This window comes from Pollicipes pollicipes, unplaced genomic scaffold (assembly GCF_011947565.3).
Source record: "Pollicipes pollicipes isolate AB1234 unplaced genomic scaffold, Ppol_2.1 Scaffold_2555;HRSCAF=2994_pilon_pilon_pilon, whole genome shotgun sequence".
NCBI lineage: Eukaryota > Metazoa > Arthropoda > Thecostraca > Pollicipedomorpha > Pollicipedidae > Pollicipes > Pollicipes pollicipes.
The window spans coordinates 24337630-24361128 of NW_023596136.1; the positions used below are offsets into that span (position 1 = coordinate 24337630).

At 54.4% G+C, this 23499-nt stretch overlaps 1 protein-coding gene across 1 annotated transcript; it reads right to left on the bottom strand.

The window, feature by feature from the left end:
- Positions 1-336: 336 nt before the first annotated feature.
- Positions 337-23465, bottom strand: Bx42 (Puff-specific protein Bx42). The gene is made up of 10 exons (XM_037227827.1): positions 23284-23465; positions 20925-21066; positions 19966-20139; positions 19415-19576; positions 18718-18857; positions 7556-7691; positions 4441-4557; positions 3881-4025; positions 2171-2543; positions 337-1712 (listed from the first exon to the last, which is right to left on the bottom strand). Exons 1-10 carry the CDS (start codon positions 23298-23300, stop codon positions 1526-1528), a joined length of 1593 nt encoding a protein of 530 aa, XP_037083722.1. The 5' UTR covers positions 23301-23465; the 3' UTR covers positions 337-1525.
- Between the last annotated feature and the right edge of the window lie 34 nt (positions 23466-23499).

A 23499-nucleotide genomic window follows, 5' to 3' on the forward strand; every position in this document is an offset into this window, starting at 1 on the left:
TTAAGAAAATGGCGCCAGCGAACCGTATCTCTACAGTGCCCAGAATCAAGCGCCAAAACAAGCAACGCAACCTATTAGATCCGGAGCTATTTCATACATTCAATGTTATACACTCCTCTCATTTCGTGAGTTCCGTTCAACACCGGTTCGGCACTGGGTCCCGCGCACCATCTGAATCACGCAATATCGCCGGCCCGTTGAATTGCATAGTTTGTCAAATGCTACTGATCGAAGAGGTGGATGGGCGCGACGATGACACGGGGCATAAGGCGACTTAGAAGGCAGCTGCTGTTGCGTATAATTAACCAGCAACATTCCCCACAACTGATGTAAATCGCTGCTTCATGTGGATGTATTGGGCGATGCTGTCCGTCAAGTGCACATCGTATCAAATGGATGTCGAAGTAAGGAGGCGATCATCTGTAAACACCAACATCACTGCTGACCATACAGCCTACACATATGCACACACACAGGGAAATGATAGCCATTCGCGCCAAACAGAGATGTGGCCAAGGTCGAAGACCAATGAATGGCCAGTATTCACCGAAGATGTCGACCACAAAGTTTCACTTGCTCGTTGCCCGGCACGCCACACTCCCCTGCACACTGCATCCCAGGCCATTCAATACCAGCCATGTCTAAGACCACACCCGACCACATCCGCACATTTTCGCGCGCGGCCTCGTCTGCACGAGCGCCGCACTTCTACGTTAACCCCACGCCCGCGGCGAGAGGCGCACTCCACCGGCGCGGGGAACGTGATCGGCGCGTCGCCGACGAGCGGAACATGCTTCTGCTCACCACCACCAGACGGTGCTGCCGCCGCTCCTCGCCTGGCGTTCCAACCGGCCGCTGGCGGGGGCTGACACAGGACCACGGAGCCACTCGCACTACTGACAGCCGCCGTCAGATGATGGTGTCGCGCATCGCTGCCGCCGTGGCAGCAGGGCCCGGAGGGTGGCTGCAGGGCGCGGGGAGCCGGCGCCCCCCAGAGCGTCACAGGTCGGCCGTGACCGCTGGGGGGCACTCCAGCAGCGCAGCGCCGGCACCGGCCGGGGACGTGCTTCACCAGCCACAGACATCAGAAGAGCACGCCGGTCCGTCCGAGGTCCGCCTGTCTGTCGCGACCGTCGACCTGACAGCGCATCTCGCTGCTCCGACCCGACCTTCCTCGCCCCAGCGACCGACCGCGTCAGCCCAGTGGCACACGTCGGCCTAGCCACAAACCACCGGCCACAGACCACCGGCCCGGCGCCACGGACTGCCGACCTAGCGCCATAGACCGCCGGCCTAGCGCCACAGACCGCCGGTCCTGGCGCCACAGACCACCGTCTTGGAGCCACGGACTGCCGGCCTAGCGCCACAGACCGCCGGTCTAGCGCCACAGACCACCGGCCTGGCGCCACGGACTGCCGGCCTAGCGCCACAGACCACCGGCCTGGCGCCACGGACCGCCGACCTCGCGCCACAAACCGCCGACCTATCCCCGCGGGCCGCTCGCCTGGCGCCGCAGATCGCCCGCCTAGTGGCGGCGCCGCTTGTCGCGGTCGTCGCGCCGCTCGTCGCCGGGTCGCTTGCTGGCCTGCTTGGCCTTGGTCAGGAACTGGTCGATGCCGAACGGGTCGAACTCCTCCTGGCGCTCGAACTGGACGGGGCCAGAGCGGGGCGCGCTCCGGTCGGCGCCCTCGAAACCCTTGTCCGGCACGAACCTGGCGGCACGGCGTCCTGTCACCGGGGGGGGGGGGGGGGGGGGAGGGCGACGCGCGGGACCGGGGGAGAGTGGGACGCGGTGCGCCACGGCCACATGGAGGGCACACTGCTGGTGGATTCAGTGACGCGGGTTGACCAACCGCCGTTGCGAACAACGACATGAGTCTGTGGTAACCTCCTCAGAGACATGAGAGATTCACGGTGGCTCTCCAGAAAGCTCTCCACGCAAACTTAAGCGAAATACCTCCTGTTAACTGTGAGGTGCGTTTGATCATCTAAAAATAAATAGATGCAGCCTGCTTGATATACGTTACCTTCCAGCACGTCATGACCACGGGATCAGCCTTCGGCGATAAATTCTCACGGACAAGGTACCCATATAAAATTATCATGTGCAGATGCCCATACCAAAAGGCAACCCAGAGCAAGCCAATCTCCTGCCGGAGCCGGCGCCCACCTGTTGGTCTTCATCAGGCTCTCCAGATCGTCGCCGTACACCTCCTTCTCGACGTTCTTGCCGGGCCGGTAGACGGCCTGCGCCACGGACGCGCCTTGGCCCCACGGCTTGTCGTACACGTTGTAGGCGTCCTCGTCGTTGAAGCCGCTGTCCATGCCGCGGCTCTGGTTGAAGAGGCGCTGGTCGAACTGCGTCTCGCCGGTGCCGCCGGGCCGCGCCGGCAGGCCCAGCGCGATCTGCTCCGAGATGTCGCGCTCGCGCTGCCGCTCCTGCTTGCTGCGCTTGTCGTTGCCGGTGCGCGCCAGGTTGCGTTCGCGCGCGCGGTCCTTGTGCCGGTCCTGGCGCAGGGCGTCGCGCTCGCGGGCCGCCTCGTCTGCGGACAGGGGCGGCGGCGCGCACTGAGACGGGCGAGGCGGCGTCAGCGGGCGTCCTCGGACGTGGTTCGAGCAGGCGCCACCTGTGGACTGGACGGCGAGAGGTCTTCTGGCGGGACTGGACCGGGGCACCGCCTGTGGACTGGGCGGCGAGAGGTCCTCTGATGGGGGCTGGACCGGGGCACCGCCTGTGGACTGACCGGTGAGAGGTTCTCTGACGGGACTGGACCGGTGCACCGTCTGTGGACTGGCCTGTGAGAGGTCCTCTGACGGGACTGGACCGGGGCACCGTCTGTGGACTGGCCTGTGAGAGGTCCTCTGACGGGACTGGACCGGGGCACCGTCTGTGGACTGACCGGTGAGAGGTCCTCTGACGGGACTGGACCGGGGCACCGTCTGTGGACTGGCCTGTGAGAGGTCCTCTGACGGGACTGGACCGGTGCACCGTCTGTGGACTGGCCTGTGAGAGGTCCTCTGACGGGACTGGACCGGGGCACCGTCTGTGGACTGGCCTGTGAGAGGTCCTCTGACGGGACTGGACCGGGGCACCGTCTGTGGACTGGCCGGCGACAGGTCCTCTGACGGGACTGGACCGGGGCACCGTCTGTGGACTGGCCTGTGAGAGGTCCTCTGACGGGACTGGACCGGGGCACCGTCTGTGGACTGGCCGGTGAGTGGGTGTCATCGCAAGATCACGCTCCTGTGCTGCCTGTAGGTGGTCAAGGGCCAGACAAGTCCTCCGTCTAGATTCGGCCAGAAACAAGTTTGCGAACTGAGAGACGTCATCGGAGATCCCGTGCTAATTGCTGCGACGCGTCGACTGCAAACCAGGGCAGCTAAGTGAGCCCTTTGCCTCCACTGGACCGGTGCAATGTCTGTGGACGGGAGAACTTCTGCAGCAGCGCGTATGTGGCGCCATACTTGGTTACACCCGAACAGCCTGTCGACATAGGGCGCAAATGCGTGCGATCACCGTCTTCAGTTCTCGTGGAGCAGCCCGCCAGAAAAAAGCTTGGGTTCAACTCAGCACGTTCACCCACCATAGACAGAAAACAACTAATGACTTACCTTACCTATCAGAAGACGTTACACAACAAATCCTAAAACCGGGGAACCTCTCGGCTAGGAACGTAATAAAACTACCGTAACAACTTTCGACAGAAACACGCGAATGACAAAAACAAGCAAAATCATCAATACCCGAATTACAAACACGTGAACCATCGCCCACTGCTACGATGGACGTGAAGGTCGTGGCACCGCCTTCACGTCTATTGCAGCGGTGGGCGTCGTGTGGCCCGGCCGGCCGGCAGACCCTGCCGACTCCTCGTCTCACCCTCTTTCGTGACGGTGGTGCGGATGCCGGCGCGCTCCTCGCGCGCCTTCTTGGCCAGCTCTCGCAGGGTCTCCTCCTTGCGCTCCTTCTCCTTCTGCGCCAGCCGCTTCTCCAGCTGGGCACGCATCTCCACGGCCTCGCGCGACTGTGCACAGGAGAAGGAGGGGGAGGGGAGGGTTAGGCGTGCCTTACGCAGAACTCACAGCTGACCGACACAGCGCAAGTACCGCAGTCATGGAAATGTCATAATCATAATCTTAATCATAATCACTGCCATAATCATAGCCAAAACGTGCGCAGCTTAAGTCTCGCTGCATCTCATTATCCATGTTTCTACAATGCTTTCATCGATAGACTGCGGATTACAACATACCCACCGCCCGAACATCGGCAGCTACCTCTTCACAACTGCCAACTCCGCACCACAACACTACGCTACGGTCTCGGCCGACACGCCGCCGGTCCTGCTCTGCGTCGCACCGTCGCTACGGGGTCACAGCTCGCCGCCGCCCGCCGGCAGCCGGCTGAGCGGCGAGCCCCGACCGCATGCCGAGCCGCACCTTCCTGTCGGCGATGTACAGCGACTCGGCCAGCTTGGCGAAGTTCTCGTTGATGTGCACCTGCTGCAGGCCGCGGCCGTCCGCCGCCAGGCGCTTGTCCAGCGGGATCGTGTAGCCCTGGGGGCGACGGCGTGGTGAAGGCTCACTCGCGCCTGTGCCTCTGGGCGGTGGCAGGCGACGGGTTGTCCCACCGGCGACCGGCGTGTGACGGTGCACGGTGGCATGCGGGTCAGGAGGTGACCGAGGGGCGATGTGCAGCGCTGGGTGGGGGAGCGGTCACGTTCAGCCTTGGGGTCACCGAAAAGCGACCGCGTTGGGTGAGGTCAGGTCAGTGCTGCGTGGTGAGTGCCCACGGTGCAGAGGTGGGACGGCCCACCGCATTGTACACCCCCGGCGACAACAGACATGGGCATGATGATCGGTCAGGTTGGTTAGGTTTCGAGCCTCAGTCACACGGGGTTCCGGCATCCCGCTGGTCAAAACGGTGCCAACACACATGAGGGCTTATTATTCTGCGGCCATATGAGTGACCACATGGGTGGTAGGCCGGCGATGGAGATCAGCACACGCATCTGATGATGAGCAGGCACATCTGGAAATGTGGAGCGGCTTCCACATGTTCGGCACATCTCTGTCTGGCAACAGTCCCAAACTACGCGCACTTCCCTAGCCGGTAAATCGCACGGTGTGACGACAGACGGTCGGCAACCGCCTCGACCCTGCGGCACCTTGCTCGACCTTACGGGAGCCAATCCTGTCGGCCGGGCGAGCCTGCCAGGCCCGTTGCCCTGGACTGCCAGGCTGGGACGTCGCTGGGGCGAGCAGTTCACTCCGCCCACTAGATTTGTGCTTCATGGCCCTAGACTGGGAATGACAAATTTCAGGCGCATCTGGCGCGACTCGGCTTTGACACTCGTTCTGGCCTGCGCCTGTCTCGAGGCGCAAAATTTGTCATGGCTGGGGGTATTTCTGCAGTTTTTGGACATAATCTGAACGCTTGCAAGACCACACAAGTTTCGCAAGATCACGCCTGCAAATGGAGCACAACGTCGAGACGCCACGTTTTCTCAATATATATATATATATATATATATATATATATATATATATATATATATATATATATACACTGCATGCTTGGTAACATCGTTGAGCCAGTTCCTCTTCGTATATCCGTCGACTGTTTTCGACATAGGAAATCCCGAGTCAGAATGCAAATGCATGGATTTCATCATTACACGTAACTCTCTTCGGCTTCCATCAAACCTAGCCCTCCTGAGTTTAATACCATTGCCCTTTATAGATGTCAACCTCCAAGCCGCATTGGCTATTTTGCACTGAACTTATAAACGTCAACCTCCAAGCTGCATTGGCCCTTTTGAACTGAGTGTTCCACTACGACAACACGGAGCAAACTGCCTTTTTGGGCAATAGTAGAGGAGCGCTGGAGGGCATTGCGATCCTGCAGGCGCGCAGGTGGGCGGGACTCGTGGCAGGAAGACACTTCTGACAGCGCACCCGTCACGACCTCGTCGGTGTCAGCACGCGGAAATAGCTGTCGGCCAAGCAACACCCAAACGTGCGAGCCGCCTTTCTGTCGCCGCGCGCCGGGCCAATGCCGCGTAAATATATCACTCAGAGCCGACGTGGACGCTGGCCAACCTCAACGGACTTAGCGCCGTCCAAGGCGCTGGCCGCACAGCGGTAAAAAAAAAATGACAGCGCCGCCAAGGACACCTCTGTGTCAGCTCCCAGAACACATTCACAAGCCCGCACATAAACAAAGCATACCATAGCTACGCACTGTTTACATGCCGGGGCAGAAGACAGTAATGCGGTGGAACGGCGGTAAGAGCATGGACACTGCCGGCGGAGCACGCCACGCACAGGTCTACGACACAGGAGATCGGTGCCAGAGACCGGTCTACGACACAGGAGATCGGTGTCAGAGACCGGTCTACAACACAGGAGATCGGTGTCAGAGGCCAGTCTACGACACAGGAGATCGGTGTCAGAGACCGGTCTACGACACAGGAGATCGGTGTCAGAGACCGGTCTACGACACAGGAGATCAGTTACACGGACCAGTCTACGACACAGGAGATCGGCGTCAGAGACCGATCTACGACACAGGAGATCAGTATCACGGACCAGTCTACGACACAGGAGATCGGTGTCAGAGACCGGTCTACGACACAGGAAATCGGTGCCAGTGGCCAGTCTACGACACAGGAGATAGGTGTCAGAGGCCAGTCTACGACACAAGCGATCGGTATCAGAGACAAGTCGACGACACAGGAGATGGGTGTCAGAAACCAGTCTACGACACAGGGGATGGGCGTCAGAAACCAGTCTACGACACAGGAGATCGGTATCAGAGACCAGTCTACGACAGAGGAGATCGATGTCCAGCTACCGGGGGTCATCGCGTCTGCACCAAATGACCGCCCTCCAGCCAGATCGGTGCTGTACTCGGCTATGCAAATTGCAAACAGTGCTCCCGAGGATTATCGTCAGACGAGCAAATGCCACGAATGTGTGGAAAATTGTCATAATCATACGAGTCTCTTGCACGCTGACGGCGGGAGTTTATGTAAGGCATCGCTAGAGTCCCAGTCGTTCGGGATGACATCATCACTGTCAACCCATCAGTGACGTTGGCCGACAGATCATGCTGGTGCACGGCAGAATAATGCCTGGATTTATAGGGCCAGCGGGGAATTATGGTGTACAATACTCGGCTTTGCTGCAATGTTGGAATGTGACACACAGTAAGCAATATGCTTTGTTAAATGTCTGAAGCGTCCAAAATCTTTTAATTTTGGGCAAACCGCCTTGTATAAGCCCTACAGGCAGCCAATGTGGCCGACTGCTGTGCACCGCGGCAGGGTAATCGTTTCATATTCCACGCATCACAATGGGCGCATGCGAATTGACTGCTCCGCCTGGATGACCTGGAGCCGAGCAGGGCGCTGGCACATGCTCTTATGAATCCCCGTTTTAGATCACCACACCAATGCCCTCCTCCACAGACCACGCTTGCGAACAGGAGAACACAAAGTCCAGCGCACGGCCAGTTCCCTGTCGTCGGCTGACCCGCTCCTGGGCGCCTCACCTTGGCGTTTTTCCAGTTGGATATGCAGGGCGGTATTTTCCAGTCCTGCTGCTCCTTGACGGTGACCTTGCGCGTGGGCGAGTGCATCACGGGCGCCGGCGGCGACGGCGGGCCGCGCGGGATCTTCGAGTTGATCCTGCCGACCGAGGCACACTCAGCAACCGGCGCAAGCAAGGCGATCGTTCAACACGCCACGAGCAGCAGACAGCGGCGGTGCGCCGCGGGGGCACGCCAGGATCCTGAGCGTGCACCGACGTGCTGTGGGACGCTGGGGCGGCCACGTGCTATCAGACCGCTGGCGAAGACGCGCACGGCCGCATCTCGCGCACGGTCCTAATGTCACGCCGCTTCGGGATGGAAGTGGCGTTTTCATAGCTCGCTTTAGTTAAGCCAGTTTAGAAACAGTTACAATGCTTCTAGCCACGTCAGCCCGACCCACGTGTTGCGCGTGTTCGTGTCATTTCAACTCCGGGTCATACTACTGCCATACTTCCAGGTCATACTCCCATCATGGCGGCGCTTTCGCGTGAGACTTTACGGCAAAAAACAAGTCGCTTTTCTTGAACCGTCTAATTCCGCTGTTTGCGGCTTGTCGAGGGTGAGACATTATATTGCATTAGAACCTCCCCGTGATTCTACGGCGTGTAACATTTAAAAACTGTGTTGATAGGCCTGAACCATGTAATGCGTCTGTAAATTTCGATCCCCTAGACGCGACGAGTTTTTTGTGGAAACGGCTTGCAAAATAAATGCCGCCCCGTCATACAAGTGACAAACATTGGAGAAGACCCGCGAGTACACGAGTGTCCGGCAAAGCCGTCTCGCAGGAAGCTGGGGCGTCTCATGTGTCGGTGCTCCCGGGAGCGCCATCTCTCCCGGCAACGGACGGCCAAGATCAATACGTCGCGTCTGCTCCTCCAGCGGCGGCCGCGGGCCGGTCGGGCCGCGCGCGCCAGTCGCGCCGCCGCCGCCACCATGCTCGCGCTGCCGCTCCGCTGCCTGCTGCTGGCGCTGCTGGCGGGCGCCGGCCGCGCCGCCAGCGACGAGACGCGCCTGCTGGCCGACATGCTGACCGACTACGACCCGCGCGTGCGAGCCGCGCTCAACGACAGCGACACGGTGTCGGTGTCGCTGAGCCTGACGCTGCAGAGGGTGGACCTGCACGTCCGGGAGAGCGAGGCCACGCTCCACCTGTGGGTGTCCCTGAAGTGGACGGACCCGGCGCTGCGCTGGGAGCCAGCCGACTACGGCGGCGTGCGCGACGTGCGCCTGCCAACGACAGACGTCTGGATGCCGGACGTGATGGCGTACAACATGCTGCCGCGGCCGGACCCCGACTGGCTGGCGCCGACACTGGTCGTCGTCTCCAACTCGGGCGAAATGCTGTACGTGGGGCCGGCCGCGTTGCGCGTGTCCTGCCGGCGCGACTACCACTACCAGGTGGACAGCTTCCTATGCCAATCCAAGCTCGGCTCGTGGACGTACGACGGGCTGGCGGTGGATCTCGTGGAACCGGCGGTGGACCTCTCCAGCTACGTGATCGCCGACCAGTTTTGGCAGCTGCAAAACGCCAGCGTCCAGCGCAACGTGATAATGTACGATTGCTGCCCGGAGCCGTACATCGACGTGGCGCTGGCCGTCACGATGCGTCGGTCGGCCTCGCTCACCGCCTGGCCCAACCTGCCGGTGGCTGTGTCGCTGATCGCGGCGGCCGCCAACTTCCTCGTGCCGGCCGACTCGCCGCAGAAGCTGACGCTGCCCTGCCTGGCGGTGGCGGCGGCCGGCGCGGCCGCGTTCGCCGAGTTCGGCGCGGAGGGCGATGCCGCGTTCCGCGCGCATGTCGTGCGCGCCTACCACGCGTACACGTACGTGGCGCTGGGTGTGCTGGTGTGGGCGGTGCTGGTAGTGGCGCTGGGCCGGCCGCGGGCGCTCCGCCTGCCGGCCTGCCTGCGCCGCTGCCTGGGCGGCGCGCTGGCCTGCGTCTGCTGCCTGACCGCGGCGCCCGACGCCAGCGAGAAGCCGGCCACTCTCTGCTACGAGTGGACGGCACTCGCCGAGCTGCTCGACCGGCTGGCCGGTGCCATCTTCCTCACGCTCGTGGTCGCCTCCTCGGCCGCGGCTCCCCAGTAGCGGACGGCGGCGGAACTGGCACGGAGTCGCCGTCGCCCGCGTCAGGCACTGCACTCCGTGCCACGCGGCGCGAGAAATTCCTCATATCCAGACGCCGTTCATCCGACCACATCCGGATCTCCGGATCTGGGGGAAAGTGGGCATCTGGGCCTGCTCACCAGGTGCGTCGGCGGCTGCCTCCGCATCCCGGCTGCCAGCGCAGGGACCAGCGACCGGATGTCGGAGTTCCACAGATCAGGCATCACAAGCACCCACATCATTCTCTCCAGAGCAGTGTTGTCCCTGCTGAGCAACAAAGATCGCGCAGTTGGTCGACCTTCGGTGTGTGGAATACGTATAATGGACAAATATTCGTTTTACATGAATAAATGTATAGTAGTTAGTTGGAGGCGCGTTAGTTGTAGTCTAAGCTTTCCCTGTGACTGGCTGCGGATTTGAACTCCACACGAGCAAGTGGGAAGGCATTGCGGATACGTCCTCCAAAAACAGTACTTAGTTCATACTCTCCTCACCAGTTTTCGTGTTTTTCTGCACACCACCTCGCACGAGCCATCCAGCCGCCCGAATCTCGATCACCTGCCGCTACCGCACATTCTGTCCGTGGCGGCGTCGCTGCTTCACTGTTTTTCACACGATTTCCCCCGCTGATCATGTTGCTCACGTTCTGTCCGCACAATAAACTGCTTCGTGTCTCAATCTTGTATCATTCGCCTCGCAGAGTCTTGGTACATGTTGGCTTACTGAGGTGAAGTTTCGTCTCATTTTGCAAAGGAACCGTTCCCTCAGTGTCAGCTGAAGAAACCGAGCGGCACCAGCCGTCCAGTGGATGTCCGTTGCCTTGCAGAAACTGAGCCAAAGCCGGTCAGCGTTAGCTCGACACCAGTAGAACAACGTGAATAGCTTGGGTCTTAATCACTCGATGTGAAAGACGAGCGAACACTGTCACTTCATCGGGGTTGGCAATCCCCCCCCTACCCCCTCCAAAAAACGACGGTACAAGTCTTCTTTGTATGTAGTCGTGCGGGAAAGGCATTGCAAACGTGGAACAGCGTCCCCTCAACGTCCACTCAGTCTCGGTTTTATGCCAGTTTCCATATGCAAAATAAGCCTAAACTGATCAGCATATACTCTGTGCTCACACGAACAAAAACCAAGCACTCAGCGGCCAAGACGGAGACTGGGGGGTGACCGAGGCAACACTGACCGCTCACGCCGGCTGGTCGCCAGAGGTTCAGGCGCTGCCCCGCCGGGCGGACGCTGATCAGCGGCCTTGTGACCCGACCGAGCGACAAGCAACTCAGGCCGGTCCGGTACCGGGGGAAATTGACCAATGTGATGGCTGGGAGGGTGCCTTGGGATTCGGCAATTCTTATTATATCGACAAACGATACCTATGTCACACAACTGGTTGTGTATCGAATCCTAAATATATGCGCTTTAACACCCGCTCAGTAATTCCAACTTCCAGTACACAGTATTAACAAAATTTGGACCCATTTGTACAGCGAATCATTGTTTTTTTTCACTGCAGAGCCTAAGTGTCAAAATGTTGCGGATAATAAAATAATTACGAAGTTGTTCAGTGCATTAGCGAGGAGCATTATTCACATAGATAAAACAGTAGTATCAGCCTTATTCCTCGGAAGAAAAAAAAACAGGAGAATCGAGAAATAGTTGGGTTGATATCTCGGCAACATGCCTTTATCGAAACAATAGCAGAAGTGAATTCAAAATTGCCTGCCGATGATCCTACCCGATTTTCAGTTGTTTTTTTTAACAGCAGGCCAGTTTTCCAGGAAACCAACATTCAGGGGATGAAATAAAGAGCGATTGCTCGCTATTACCACGATACGATGCCTATGTCAGAATTAGAATGCGCGAACATACTTGCATCTACAAACGAATTTAAGCAAATAGGCATAACGCATCATGCTTCATTCAAACATACAAGCGATATGAAGTAAACAGGCATCACATATCGCACATCAATTATACATGCAAACTATTTCAACTTAACAGCTATCGCACATCACGGGTCAGTCATCACCTACACAATATACGCGTCAGGCAACACTGTAAGTAACTGACCAACTGACTGACCAACTATATCTCCATTCCCCTGGTTCTTTTCCCGGGAATAAGGCTACTACTACTGCCTTATCTATGATAATAAAAGAACACACGTGCACAGTGGATCACATGTGAATACGTTTGTACCTTTGTCGTTGCGGGTAAACACCAATGTAAACTAAAATACCATAAATAGCACGTAATCACACCATCGCGGGATAACCAGGAATCGTCATTTTGGAACGATGGAATACCGAAACTCGGAAACCCTGGGATTAACTTTCCATGCTGGCAGCAGCGCCGCGTAAACCTTATTGCGTTGGACGTGTGTCGCGTATAAAGTGTTAGGGTTGAAAACTGCATTTCACTAAAAACTATCCACCAGGTTGTCTGGCATTAGACGAGATGTCGCGTACATATTAAACGTTGAAAGTTTTGTCGCGCACACGTGGTGTCAGGTAGAACCATTGATACTAAATTCGCAGACGATTATACTCTAGAAACTCTTGCAATTAAAAGTACTGTCGCTTGCGTGCAAGTGAAGTCGCGTACAAGTTTTGGCGTTTTTTTTGCGTTCGAGTTTATGCGCTAAAGTCCCTGCAATTAGAAGCAGTGACGCGTGCAACGAAACAATGCTGTGCAAAACATTTGTCATACGGAAGCATACGCGTCAGAGGTTCTTGCATTAAAATACATGAAACGCAGAACTGTAGCCTCTGAATTATTAGTAAACCCGCGTGAGCTTCTTGCGTTAGAAGTTTTGTGGCGTAGATAATTTTTGGGCAGAAATAATGGCATGTATGCATTAGAAGTTCTTGCGCCGTAAATAATGCCCGGTAGAAGTCACATCCTTGGGGCTGTTATTAGCCGCATTTGCATCAGAAGTAGTGGCATGTGCGCCTTCGGCAGCTGCGGCCAAAACATATTCACGAGTTTACCCGCGATCCTCAGCTGAACAACAACTTCCTCCCCGCATTGCGGCGATGAAATCAGTCATCATTCGCCTAGTTCCGGAGTTGGTGCGATTGAGGCCGCCAACTTCCCACTTAATTCCGGCGACGGCTTCGTCCCTGGTTAGCAATGAGACAAAATTGATGCCCGCTGACGCAGCATTAGCTGAATTATATTCAACTGCCAAGGCCAGCCTCGCGCTGTACTCTAGCCGTGAGTCTAATCGATAGCAGCACCCACACTGGGTCAAGCGGTGTGCACGGTACCAATGCTCGGTCACACACGCACACGTACAGACACGCATACCCACGTGTGCTGGTGACATCACTAGCCATACGTGGGACTAGTGACGTCACCATATATCATGCGTATCCGCTTCGCAATGATTTAATGACACTGCGCGTTACAGCCGACGATTCTGTGGCTCCCTTCTGATTGTAAAAACCCCTCAAATGCAAATCAGGGTGTAGCTAACTTCGATGCTTTGTATTACGGAAATGGGGGGGGGGGGGCACAGTGACGTCACGACAGCCTGGTTTCGAAGCAGTACATGCAATCAATCGCGGACGGGCTGAAGCGTTCCCTGTTCCCAGGGGCGTGTGATGCTGTGTGTTTCTGTGTGTGCGTGTTGGGGCTTTACGACGCACTCAGCTGCTGAGGCTACATGGCGTCGCCAGCCTCTCACCCTGGCAGGAAGGGCAGGCACCGCGGGGAATCGAACCTCGTATCTCCGGTTTCCCAGACGCGCAGTAGCCAACGCAGACGTGCTCACCATTACACTACCGGCACCCCATGCCGTGTGTTTCTAAAAATTATAGTGGTCACGTATTCGTTTCACTACAATCTGCCAAGCAGGTAAACGGTCTGAGCCTTAGAAAACAAAGTTGTTGAACACATTTGCATAAATTTTAGCCATGCGTTATGCGGATGAACGATTTGTAATTCAGCCATCCCGCAAAAGTAATCCGGCAGTGAGCGATTTCATACCATCGTATGGCAATATCAAACGCTGCATGTGCTTGCTGGCGGACTTCCGGGTCCAATAGAGAGGCCATGACACATCAACATGAAGTGGCTGTTCCGCCGAGCTATAATAACGTCATTCGGGTCTTCCATACAACAACAAATCGAACCCCGTCAGGATACAGCCTGCTCCTGGGTGCTTGGCATTAGGCAAATGGTCCGGAAGGGCGGTTGCTTGGTCTGACCAAGACCCGTTGCGGCAAGCCCGTTTTAGGGTCGGTGGCAACCGGCAAGCTGTCTTTGTGACCAGCTGGGGGCTAATGACTAAAACAGAGTCCAGAAATTCGCCTTTCTGTTGGATGAGGAGTGGAAAATGTACACAAAGTTTTAGGAGATGAAGTCAATTTAAATTTGTTCTGGGCGCAGAGCCGACTTGCCAAGATCTTCAGAAATTTCCCAAGGTCTTGCGAGGAAGTGCAATACCCAGACGGTTGCTTCAGTAGTATGTCCACCCTGTGTAATGACATCCGGAAATCACAGCAATCAAGAATTTCCCCTACAACGAACAATTTATCATTTATTCTACTTTCCTTCTAAGAGTTTTCAAGTTACATCTAGGGCCTTTGCGGTAGGATTTCAGTTTTGTGCACGTGGTTTCATAACAATCAATAATTGACGTGTGAAAAAGCTGAAAACTTAAACTTCCTCAAATTAATTTAGCGCTTGTGTGAATCTGTAATCACTTGACCACAACACCACTTGGTCACGATTAATCCACTTTCCACGAGTGGTGGGCGAGTGGACTTATGTATCCGAGATCTACGGTTCGAACCCAAGTGCACGCACTTCTCAACAGCTCCTAACCTCCCCGCGGCCGCTAGCCGCCCCCTACGTCCAGCCGATCCATCGGTGGCTAGACGGCTAGTCACCAATACGACAGCGGGGCGGAGCGAGGGCTGATAACCTACGGGGCGGGGACACGGGGGCGGGGGGTAGGGGAGGTCATGACTGGTCAGCCACGTGCAAACAACCCTCGGCCGCCCATGCCCCGCCCAGAGACCACCGGAGCGGCGCCGCGCGCACGGAACGCGAGCAGCCGCTGGAGCACCACGGGCCACCGACCGCACTGCCCGATGGCCCATATCTATCTTTCGGTTGAGTGGCATCTGGTACTCAGTGTTGTTTCTGATCACCGTTTCCATTTTTTTTTGGGGGGGGGGGGGCAGTACATTATAAAACCAGCAGCTGTTTGGTATTTTGACTGACTAAGCCCTAAACGCGCTGCGAGATTTTCGTGATATCGCGGACAAGGCGAACAAACACGTGAGTCCAAATCTTACTACATGTTAGCTTACAAATGCTAGAGTTTGGTCTCACAAACAACATCTTGCAAACCCAGCGCAAGGATAGCACCAGAATGTTTTATGGACGGCTCTTTGTCTTATGTACGTTGTACATCAAAGTAAATGATATTTGATCCACATCAGATCCATGTATGAACACAAAACGAAGCTTCAAACGACACAACACCTCCGTGTTTTGGCTGTTGTTTGCAAACAAAGACAAAGCAAACTATGGTGTCCCTTGAACCCAGACACCAGTGGTCCAGTGGAACCAGTGGTCAAAATACCCCACATAAATGCATGTATATGGCAGATCAACCTTTGCACTAACAGCTTAAATTTTACCCGCCAGCCCCCGTAGTCCCATCCGGTCACACCTTTTCTGAAGAAACATAAAACATGTTTTGGCATGACTGTCGAAACATGTTATTATATAGCATCTTCCAAACATGTATGTGTTTCAACATGATTGCCGAAATATTTTTTCACATCTCGCCGGAAAAGACGTGATTAGATGGGAGCATGGAAGCTGACGGGAAGAATAACTATAGTTGTGAAGACGATCAATGGCCTTCACCAACGGAGCACGGCGCCACCGCACCCCTACGGCGAGTCCGCACGGCGTATCACTCCAACGTACCAGGCGGAAGTTCTCGCCCGCTTCAAGGGCGGACTAATCGTCATCACGGCCATAGGCATACGGAAGGATTTCCCGTTTCCAGAGAGAACACATGATCATCACTGCCACGAGCAAACGTCAGTGTCAAGGAAATTGTGCAGTTCCCAAGCGAATGCCCGACCAACACGAGACGCCATACATAGTTTAAGCAATAGTTAGCCAACAATCACACTCCTTTCTTCGCCACTGACGCGAATTCATGCAGTCGAGTCCAGCATCCTTTATCTATGAGCGCGACGGTGGCGCCGTGACGGCAGCAGTCAGAGGCAGGACTGCGCCTGCCTCGCATGGCCAGCCGCCTGGTTGGAGGCCTGCGTGCAGTGCCGCGAACGCTCACCAGGGGCGCTTCATTACATCGGATTCAACGTTGGCTGGGCGGGTGGGCTGGCTGCGTCTACGGCGCTGCGCAGTATGGTTACGAGGAGAGCGGAAAGGGGGTGGGGGAGGGGAGGGCAGGCCGTGTACTGCGCCGCGCGGGACGCAATAGCTGTTTCCTGTCTTGTTGGTGAGTGCGGGAGTACAAATAGCACGTTATCCTAGTTTAAGCGTGCGGGCAATTTCATAAGCGTTGTTACTACGGAGCTACTACTGGCGGCTTTATTTTCATGTTGTCCGATTGTTCTCAGTGAGACACTGCCTCAGTTATCTCTAATAATGGGTGATATCTAGTCAACAAACACCATGCTGCGCGGAGACACGCACGCAGAAGCTGTTTTAAACCCCACTGAGCGGGTATTACGCAACAGCTGCAGGTAATCAAACAGCATGGCTTAAAGTTGGGAGAGAATGCTCACACCAAAACCATGCAAGGTGGGGTTTTCAAACAGGCTTCAGGCCAGGTATCCCTCCTTCCCCGGAAATCGACGAGGCAGGTTTCCAAGCTAAATGACAACGGCTGTTGAATGCGTCGTTGCATCCCAGTAACATCTGGAACGCCAACAAACATGACGCATTGAAACATACTTATGGATACTTACGCATTTGAAAAGAATTAAGGTGCGCGTCTAAAAAGTCGTGTTTTTATGGCGCCAGCAAAGCATTGCCAAAGGACAGGATTCCGGCCAGCGCGCATGTTTCATCACACTAAAATCACTTAAATGCCAATAACGTTGTGCTGGACGCACGACTTCACTGATCCTCCCGGCAAATTCGGCTCCCTGGCAGGAGCAGGGTGTGGAAGGAGTGAGGGCGGTAGAACTCATTACGCCCCATATAGCTGTATCTCTGCGGGGTTAGTGTGATGCTTGGTGAAAGCAAGCCATGCCTCCAAACGGCGCAGGCGTGATCGCTGTTGCGTCCAAAAACACAAAACGTGTCCAAGGAAAAATAATCTAAGACAATACGCATATAAAGCACAAATATTTTGAATTTAACAGCTTGTCACTTCTTTGGATTAAGCAACAATATTTTGTAAATAACACGGTTTGTGTCTTGAACGACCAAACTGTGCAGAACAGCATCCCCATATTTTCTGGTTCCTAACACGACCAGAACATGGCTTCTTGACCATAAGCCTGCTGTCAGGATGCCCACCGCAGCACGCATGCACGCACGTGTCTATCGCGGCTTTCCGCGCTCGGTGGGCAAAGGACCCCCAGGAGACCCCAGCAAGCTGTGTCCACATGGTGTGTTTATGGACCAGAATGTCCATTTAAAGGGAGCATGCCACACCTTTGTATTTTTCAACCACTGTTGGATCAGACGCACACGATTTCATCAGCAACAACAGTTTTCTCAAAATCCTTCTGAACAGCTCAGGATTTGGGTTTGAAGTAGCCGGCCTTTTGGAAGAGATCTCACTGGACTTCATGCTCACCACTACGAAAGTATCACATTTCATTTGCCTTGCTTTTTCCAGCGTGTGTGCTCAGTAATGTTTGCAACACATTACTTTGTCAAAATGCCCGTGTGTAATAATTACTTCGGAAGACTGAAACACTCTTTTTAGCGAAAAATATGTGAAAACGTGAGGTCTTTATCTCGCGAATTCAACGAAACGTTACACAATGGTCTTGGTTTCTCCCCTATGGCGCTTACCACAGTGGATCTTTTCGAAGCGCACTTCATCTTTGCGAAACGAAGTATCACATGGCCTAAAGCGATGCAATGATTCAAACTTCAGCCAGTGCGCTACTAGGTAACTGGCCCTGACCGCCTGCTGTGCCTATCACAAACGGTCATTTGCACTGGCATCATTTATACCAGTAGAAGGGCCAATTTTAAGCCCACAGGCCCGCTATGTGCTGGTTGAAACAGCCCAAAGTGATATACCTAACCTGTAGGAGCTGAAAACGGTCTTGTACAGATTCTGCCGTCGTCATGACGACGGTGGTCACGACAACTGCGCTTGTCGCGAACTCGGGGTACACTCTAGGGTCACCAAGAAGGGAATAAGTACACTGCTATTACAAAGCGTTGACAGCGTAATTCGTGCAAGACAAAACAATCAATTTTATCTTGATGGTCAAACACTGGCAATACCCAGTGTAATTCGTAGGCGTCCTGAGGTTTTCGTAGAGGTCCTGAGGTTTCACCAGGGCATGTTTTTTTTCTTCAAATATGCCCTTCAGGTGGGACACTCCGTCTAAAGCCAAGCCGTGCCCGCAAGACCCATGCCGCCCGCAATGGGTGGCGCGTCAATGCAGCGATGGAGTGGGCGCGGGGGTGGGAGTCAGTCTCTAGTCGAATCACGCCCCCGGGTAGACGCCGGTCAGGGGCCGTCTACTGAAAGCAAGCCATTGAAACAAAGAACTCTCACCAACATTGGCACGCGCGTAAGCCAACAGCGCCACCGAGGTGGTGCAATTAATCCAGCCAGATTTGAACAGGGGCAAGTGTACTCCTAAATAAGCGACAATCGTCGCCCTCGAGACGCCACCGCTCGCGCGCTGCGATTTCCAATTCAGAGAGCGCGCCGCGCGATCGAACCCCATGATCCCCGTCAGCGCCGTGGGATAGTGGTCAGCGCCGGACCAGCGGACCTGTGAGAGAACGGCCACAGCACCACAGATCGGCACGGCACCTACTTGAACTTGGGCGGCTCCATGGGGTCCTTCTGCATCTCGACCATGCGGATGACGCGCTGCTTGGCGCCCGAGTTGAAGGCCACGCCCTGCTGCGACGGCGTGTAGCGGATGTACTGCGCCGGCGCCTTCTTCTCGGCCGCCTGCGCGCAGCACGGGAGCAGGGTCAGAGGCTGGCGCCGCCGACAGCAGCCGGGTCCGGCGCATCAGATGCAGCGTCAGCTCCTCGCAGCAGGTTGTCCGCTACGCCGTCCACCGGCGAGCGGCGTCCTAACACCGGGGTCGCCTCGCCGGCCGCCTCACCGGACACGGCGAGCCCATGGTACAGCAGCTGGTACAGACGCCAGCCGTAAAGCCACCTCTCGGCCGCTGTCTCGACTGGATACGCAAGTCTCATCGCGCCGCCAGGGGCGCCACCTCTCAACGCGAGGCGAAGGATCGGTTTCCAGCGTTTGCGAGTGCCCAAACACACACCCTTCCTCCAGCCAGGAGAATCCCACCTGATGCGTACACCACAAACACCTGCAGAGAGCGCCAATGATATCACACACCACACACCACGCCAATGACTACATCTGCGGGCAGTGGCGCTGCCTGTCTGCTCCCAAACGCAAACACACTGAATCCTACACGCAACCACCCGGCAGGCGACCATCGCTGGCCGTCGCGACCCGTCCCTCCAACACGCCCTCCGCCTGACCTGGACCGGCATGGCGGCGCTGATCTTCTGGTTGGTGATCTTCTCCAGCGCCTGCTGCGTCTTCTCGGTGGCCGAGCGGATCTCGTCGTCATCAGGTCGCTGCACCTCGTCCTCGTCCAGTACCTCGCTCGGCAGCAGGTCCGTGTACTTGCTGTACACGATCTGGGGGGGCGGCGGCGTGGTGAGACCCTCTCGCTGGGCACAGGATCGGAACGCGGTCTGACCATAGCGGGAGCGCCATGGTGACGTCACCATACACAGCCTATGCCGGGCTGGAGTTCGGTCGTCCGCAACTCTCCTGAACAATCAGACCGCGACTGTCCAGGCGCACACAGCCTTCATTACGCAGAGAGCCAAGTACAGGACACTACTTAGGTGGTGTGTTTTCCAAATCGAGCGCCACGCCTATCACTGCGCCCAATAGAAAAGACAAGAGGACGACACTGGTGGTAGCTAAGCACAGAGCTTGTCCAAAGTTAAGAAGTCGTCATTGTCACATCGGACGGCACAGCCTTGTCAGGTCGCAGGTCATGGGCACAGCATCCGCTCACCTTGTCTTTGGCGTGTCCCTGCCTGGCGAGCACGTCGTACTTGACCTTGCCCTGCGCGTCCAGCTGGACGGCCAGCACGTTAGAGGAGCCGGCGGAGGACGACTTCTCGGCGCCCATGCCCAGCGGGAACTGCGCCACGTGACACTCGGGGAAGGCGCCGCCGTTGCCGAAGTCCTGCAGCGCGGACGGCAGGGTGAGCGATGGCAGAGAGGCGAGCTAGGGTGGCGAGAGCCGGCTAACCAGGGCGAAGAGGAAGAGGAAAGGAAAAATCCTCTGCTCCTCGGAAGTGATGATAACTGAGGAAAACATCTCTGAGAGGGCATGATCATGACAAATGGATTCCCGCATACCAAAACATAGAAAAACGTTTAATAAACATAGCGTAAAGCTAGAGAACACCACAATTCTGTTTCCTGTCTATCCTGACAACCATGTTGCATTACATTGCATGGTTTCGTTTCATGCACCCATGGCAGCGTATCCCGGTCGGCAAAGGCTCCGGACACGTCACTTCAGCTAGGGAAAGTCAGGGCCAGCCTTAACACCATTCTTAATGTGGCATGGATCCCAGGAGCAATGTACCATATGCCCTCTCAGTAAATCTATGTGGGAGGGCTGGTATGCAACATAGTTTTGTTGCAAGACCCAGTGGCCCAAAGCAGAAAAGCAGCTAGCACCAAGGCACCAGAACACCAAACTGGTATGCCCCAGACAGACTTCTCTGGCCACTCATGAAGTTGAGACGCCCCCCAAAGATAATATGCAAAAGCATGTGTTCAATATGCTACCCCTCTAGATAGTTGTTCTGCTGCTGTTGGCCACAGTGCAGACACAGAGGCCTACTAACTAAAGAGTGTACCCTTTTCGCGACACCGCACGTGTTCAAAGATAGCCAGTGACACAGACGAGCCCTGGTACATGACCTGCCCATTAGTCGTCTGCCGACGCCGTGCTCTCACCGTCTGATTGCGGGGCATCCAGCTGGCGCGCTGTCCGTACGGCGGCGCTGTGCCGACGGTGGCCACGGCTCGAGAGGTGGGCGCCGGCCGCTTCTCCTCCTGCTCCCGGTCCCAGGGGCGCTGGCTGGGAGCTGGCAACATCCTGTGGACAGGGCAGTGCAGAGTGACAATAGTGATTGGAGGGTAGCAAAGAGCATATTAGATGTGCATCATGCTAACAGATGCAGGGTGACAATTATAGTGATGGAGGATAGCAAAGAGCATATTGGATGAGAATCACTCTAACAGATATGACCAGATATAAGCACCAAAAAATGTCAAGATAAAGGGTGGCCAAGATAGGAGTTCAGATCCTTATTAATGCATGAATAGTACAGGACAGCCCTGAATGAAATTCACCCTTTTTTGTAAGGTGGCATGTTAGGTATGTGTGTTGCACATGTGACAGCTCAAGAAAATGGTTTACCAATTTATGACAGAATCATAGTCCTGGAAAGATATGTTCAACATGTTTCTGATCTTGCAGAACTATCATCATTTCCAGGCCATGCAACCACACAACACATGTCTGCATAATTACAATGGCATCAAGGGGGGGTCACATAACAAGACAATTTTTATGTATAAACTAACTGGAAATGCTTCTGTCACTCCATTGGTTAAATACCAGTCGATCAATGTGAGACGACACAGCCTGTAACATGACTGGAATGAGTCACAGGGAAGGCCCTTTCAGCATATCCAATGGGGATAGATTAGAATGGGATGAAATCATGATCTGTGTTAAGCAATACATACAACAGTGAATTTGGGTATTTTGGGATTTTCAGCATGGTGATAACTATGATCTTTATTATCACCTGGCTTGTCTCTCTCTACAAAAAGTCTTCCTAGTGGGGTAAGCACTACTGCATCATATCTTTTCATTTATCTGCCATATAAAATTTTGCTGATAGAAGCCTGACATTGATGATTGGCCTCTGCATACAATTCCTTTTAGCTAAAGACCACTGGCCAATTATCAGTGTACATGATGTGAAAATATAGCATTCTCTTCCATTGAAAGGTTTGTCAAGGTAGTATTCTAACCAGCATTAGTCTATAAAAATAGCATTGAATGGCAGAGGCACAACCAGAATTTGCTATGGCCTGGGCAGGGGGAGCTCTGCGAGTATGTGTTCAACAAATTTTCAACTTCTTGTTGGAGGCATCTATGGTGACAAAATGTAGGCCTGAGAAGGCATTGACTGCACCCCTGTTGCACTGCTGCATGGAACAACCAGGGCAACCATATGAGACCACACTATCAGATGAAAGCTTATCACAATGGCTTCATATCATCACTTATTACACTAAGGCTTTAGATTGTTTTTAACAAGGCTAGGTCAGGCCAGAACCTATCAGGCAGGTCAGACAGGGAAAGCTTGGGATCATTTCTGCATATAATTATAAATAAAACATTTATGGTGTTGACACCATTTCCACAAATATACTGTATGTTCACATACTGGCACAAGACCAGCTATGGGTATTTAAACCAAGACAGGTCAGGTCAAGCAGCAAGAAAAAATAACTGTGCTGGGCACTTGAACAACATTGATGCATTAAGCCTGGGGAGTGCTTGCAACTTATACAAAACTAGGCCCATTAATGAACCTAACTGTTAAAACAATGTTTGCTTTTGATATTGTTGCAGCAAGGCTTCTGCTACAATATACATGTTCAATTTAATGTTTATTTGGCAATTTGGAGGAGATGGGGCAGAACACAGAAGAGCTCCACAACAGAGTACAATATTGTTTCATTCATTGCATGACTGTGCAATGCTTTGGACTACATGCTTTGTAGTCTTAAGTGTACCTCAAAAAATGTCTTATGCCTAACATATACATTGAAGTAAGGTCCTCCAAGCAACAATTTCAGTGCATGCATTCCACAAATCTTGAGCTCCAAGCTTGACACATCAGCACTACCTATTTTCAGTGCTGAGGGACCCAATGAATTAGGATTATAATAGTGCTATTGATATTTCACACATGCATATTCAAATAAAATTAAAAACCAAAATAAATTTGCACTAAAACACCATTTCGCCTAACCTACATATCTAGCACACACATGCTCCAGGTTCAACACATAAGCATCACTGAAGCATGCAACACCACGGTGGACGACAACTCATAGACTGGCTATGGCAATGGACAATGTAAATTGGATATCACGATAATAGAGATGAGAGTCTTAATTGGTAAGCATTCAGTGAAACATGACTGACTAAAATAAAAAACATACCCATTTCATGCACTCTTAGCAAAAGTGAGACACTATAGTAAATTGTAAAAACACAGTACACGCTCACCTTTGCAGGGACTCCATTTTGATAATGCAGAAAGGTTTTATCAAATTAACCTTAGAAGCAGCAAAATATATCCACTTTGGACGCGGTGTAACACGAACACTTCGCAACCACCTGTCCCCGACTACCGAGATATTTCACGCTGTGGGGCCGTAAGCCACGAAGTACCCTAACACGCAACAACACACAGTATCCCTCAACAACCACCATTAGCACTCA

Excerpts from the sequence above, each read along its gene's own strand:
- Bx42 (XM_037227827.1), bottom strand. Across the intron at positions 20,140-20,924 it reads GGATGCCCCGCAATCAGACG|GACTTCGGCAACGGCGGCGC; the intron begins GTGAGAGCACGG and ends TCCGCGCTGCAG. Across the intron at positions 4,026-4,440 it reads TGTACATCGCCGACAGGAAG|TCGCGCGAGGCCGTGGAGAT; the intron begins GTGCGGCTCGGC and ends TCCTGTGCACAG.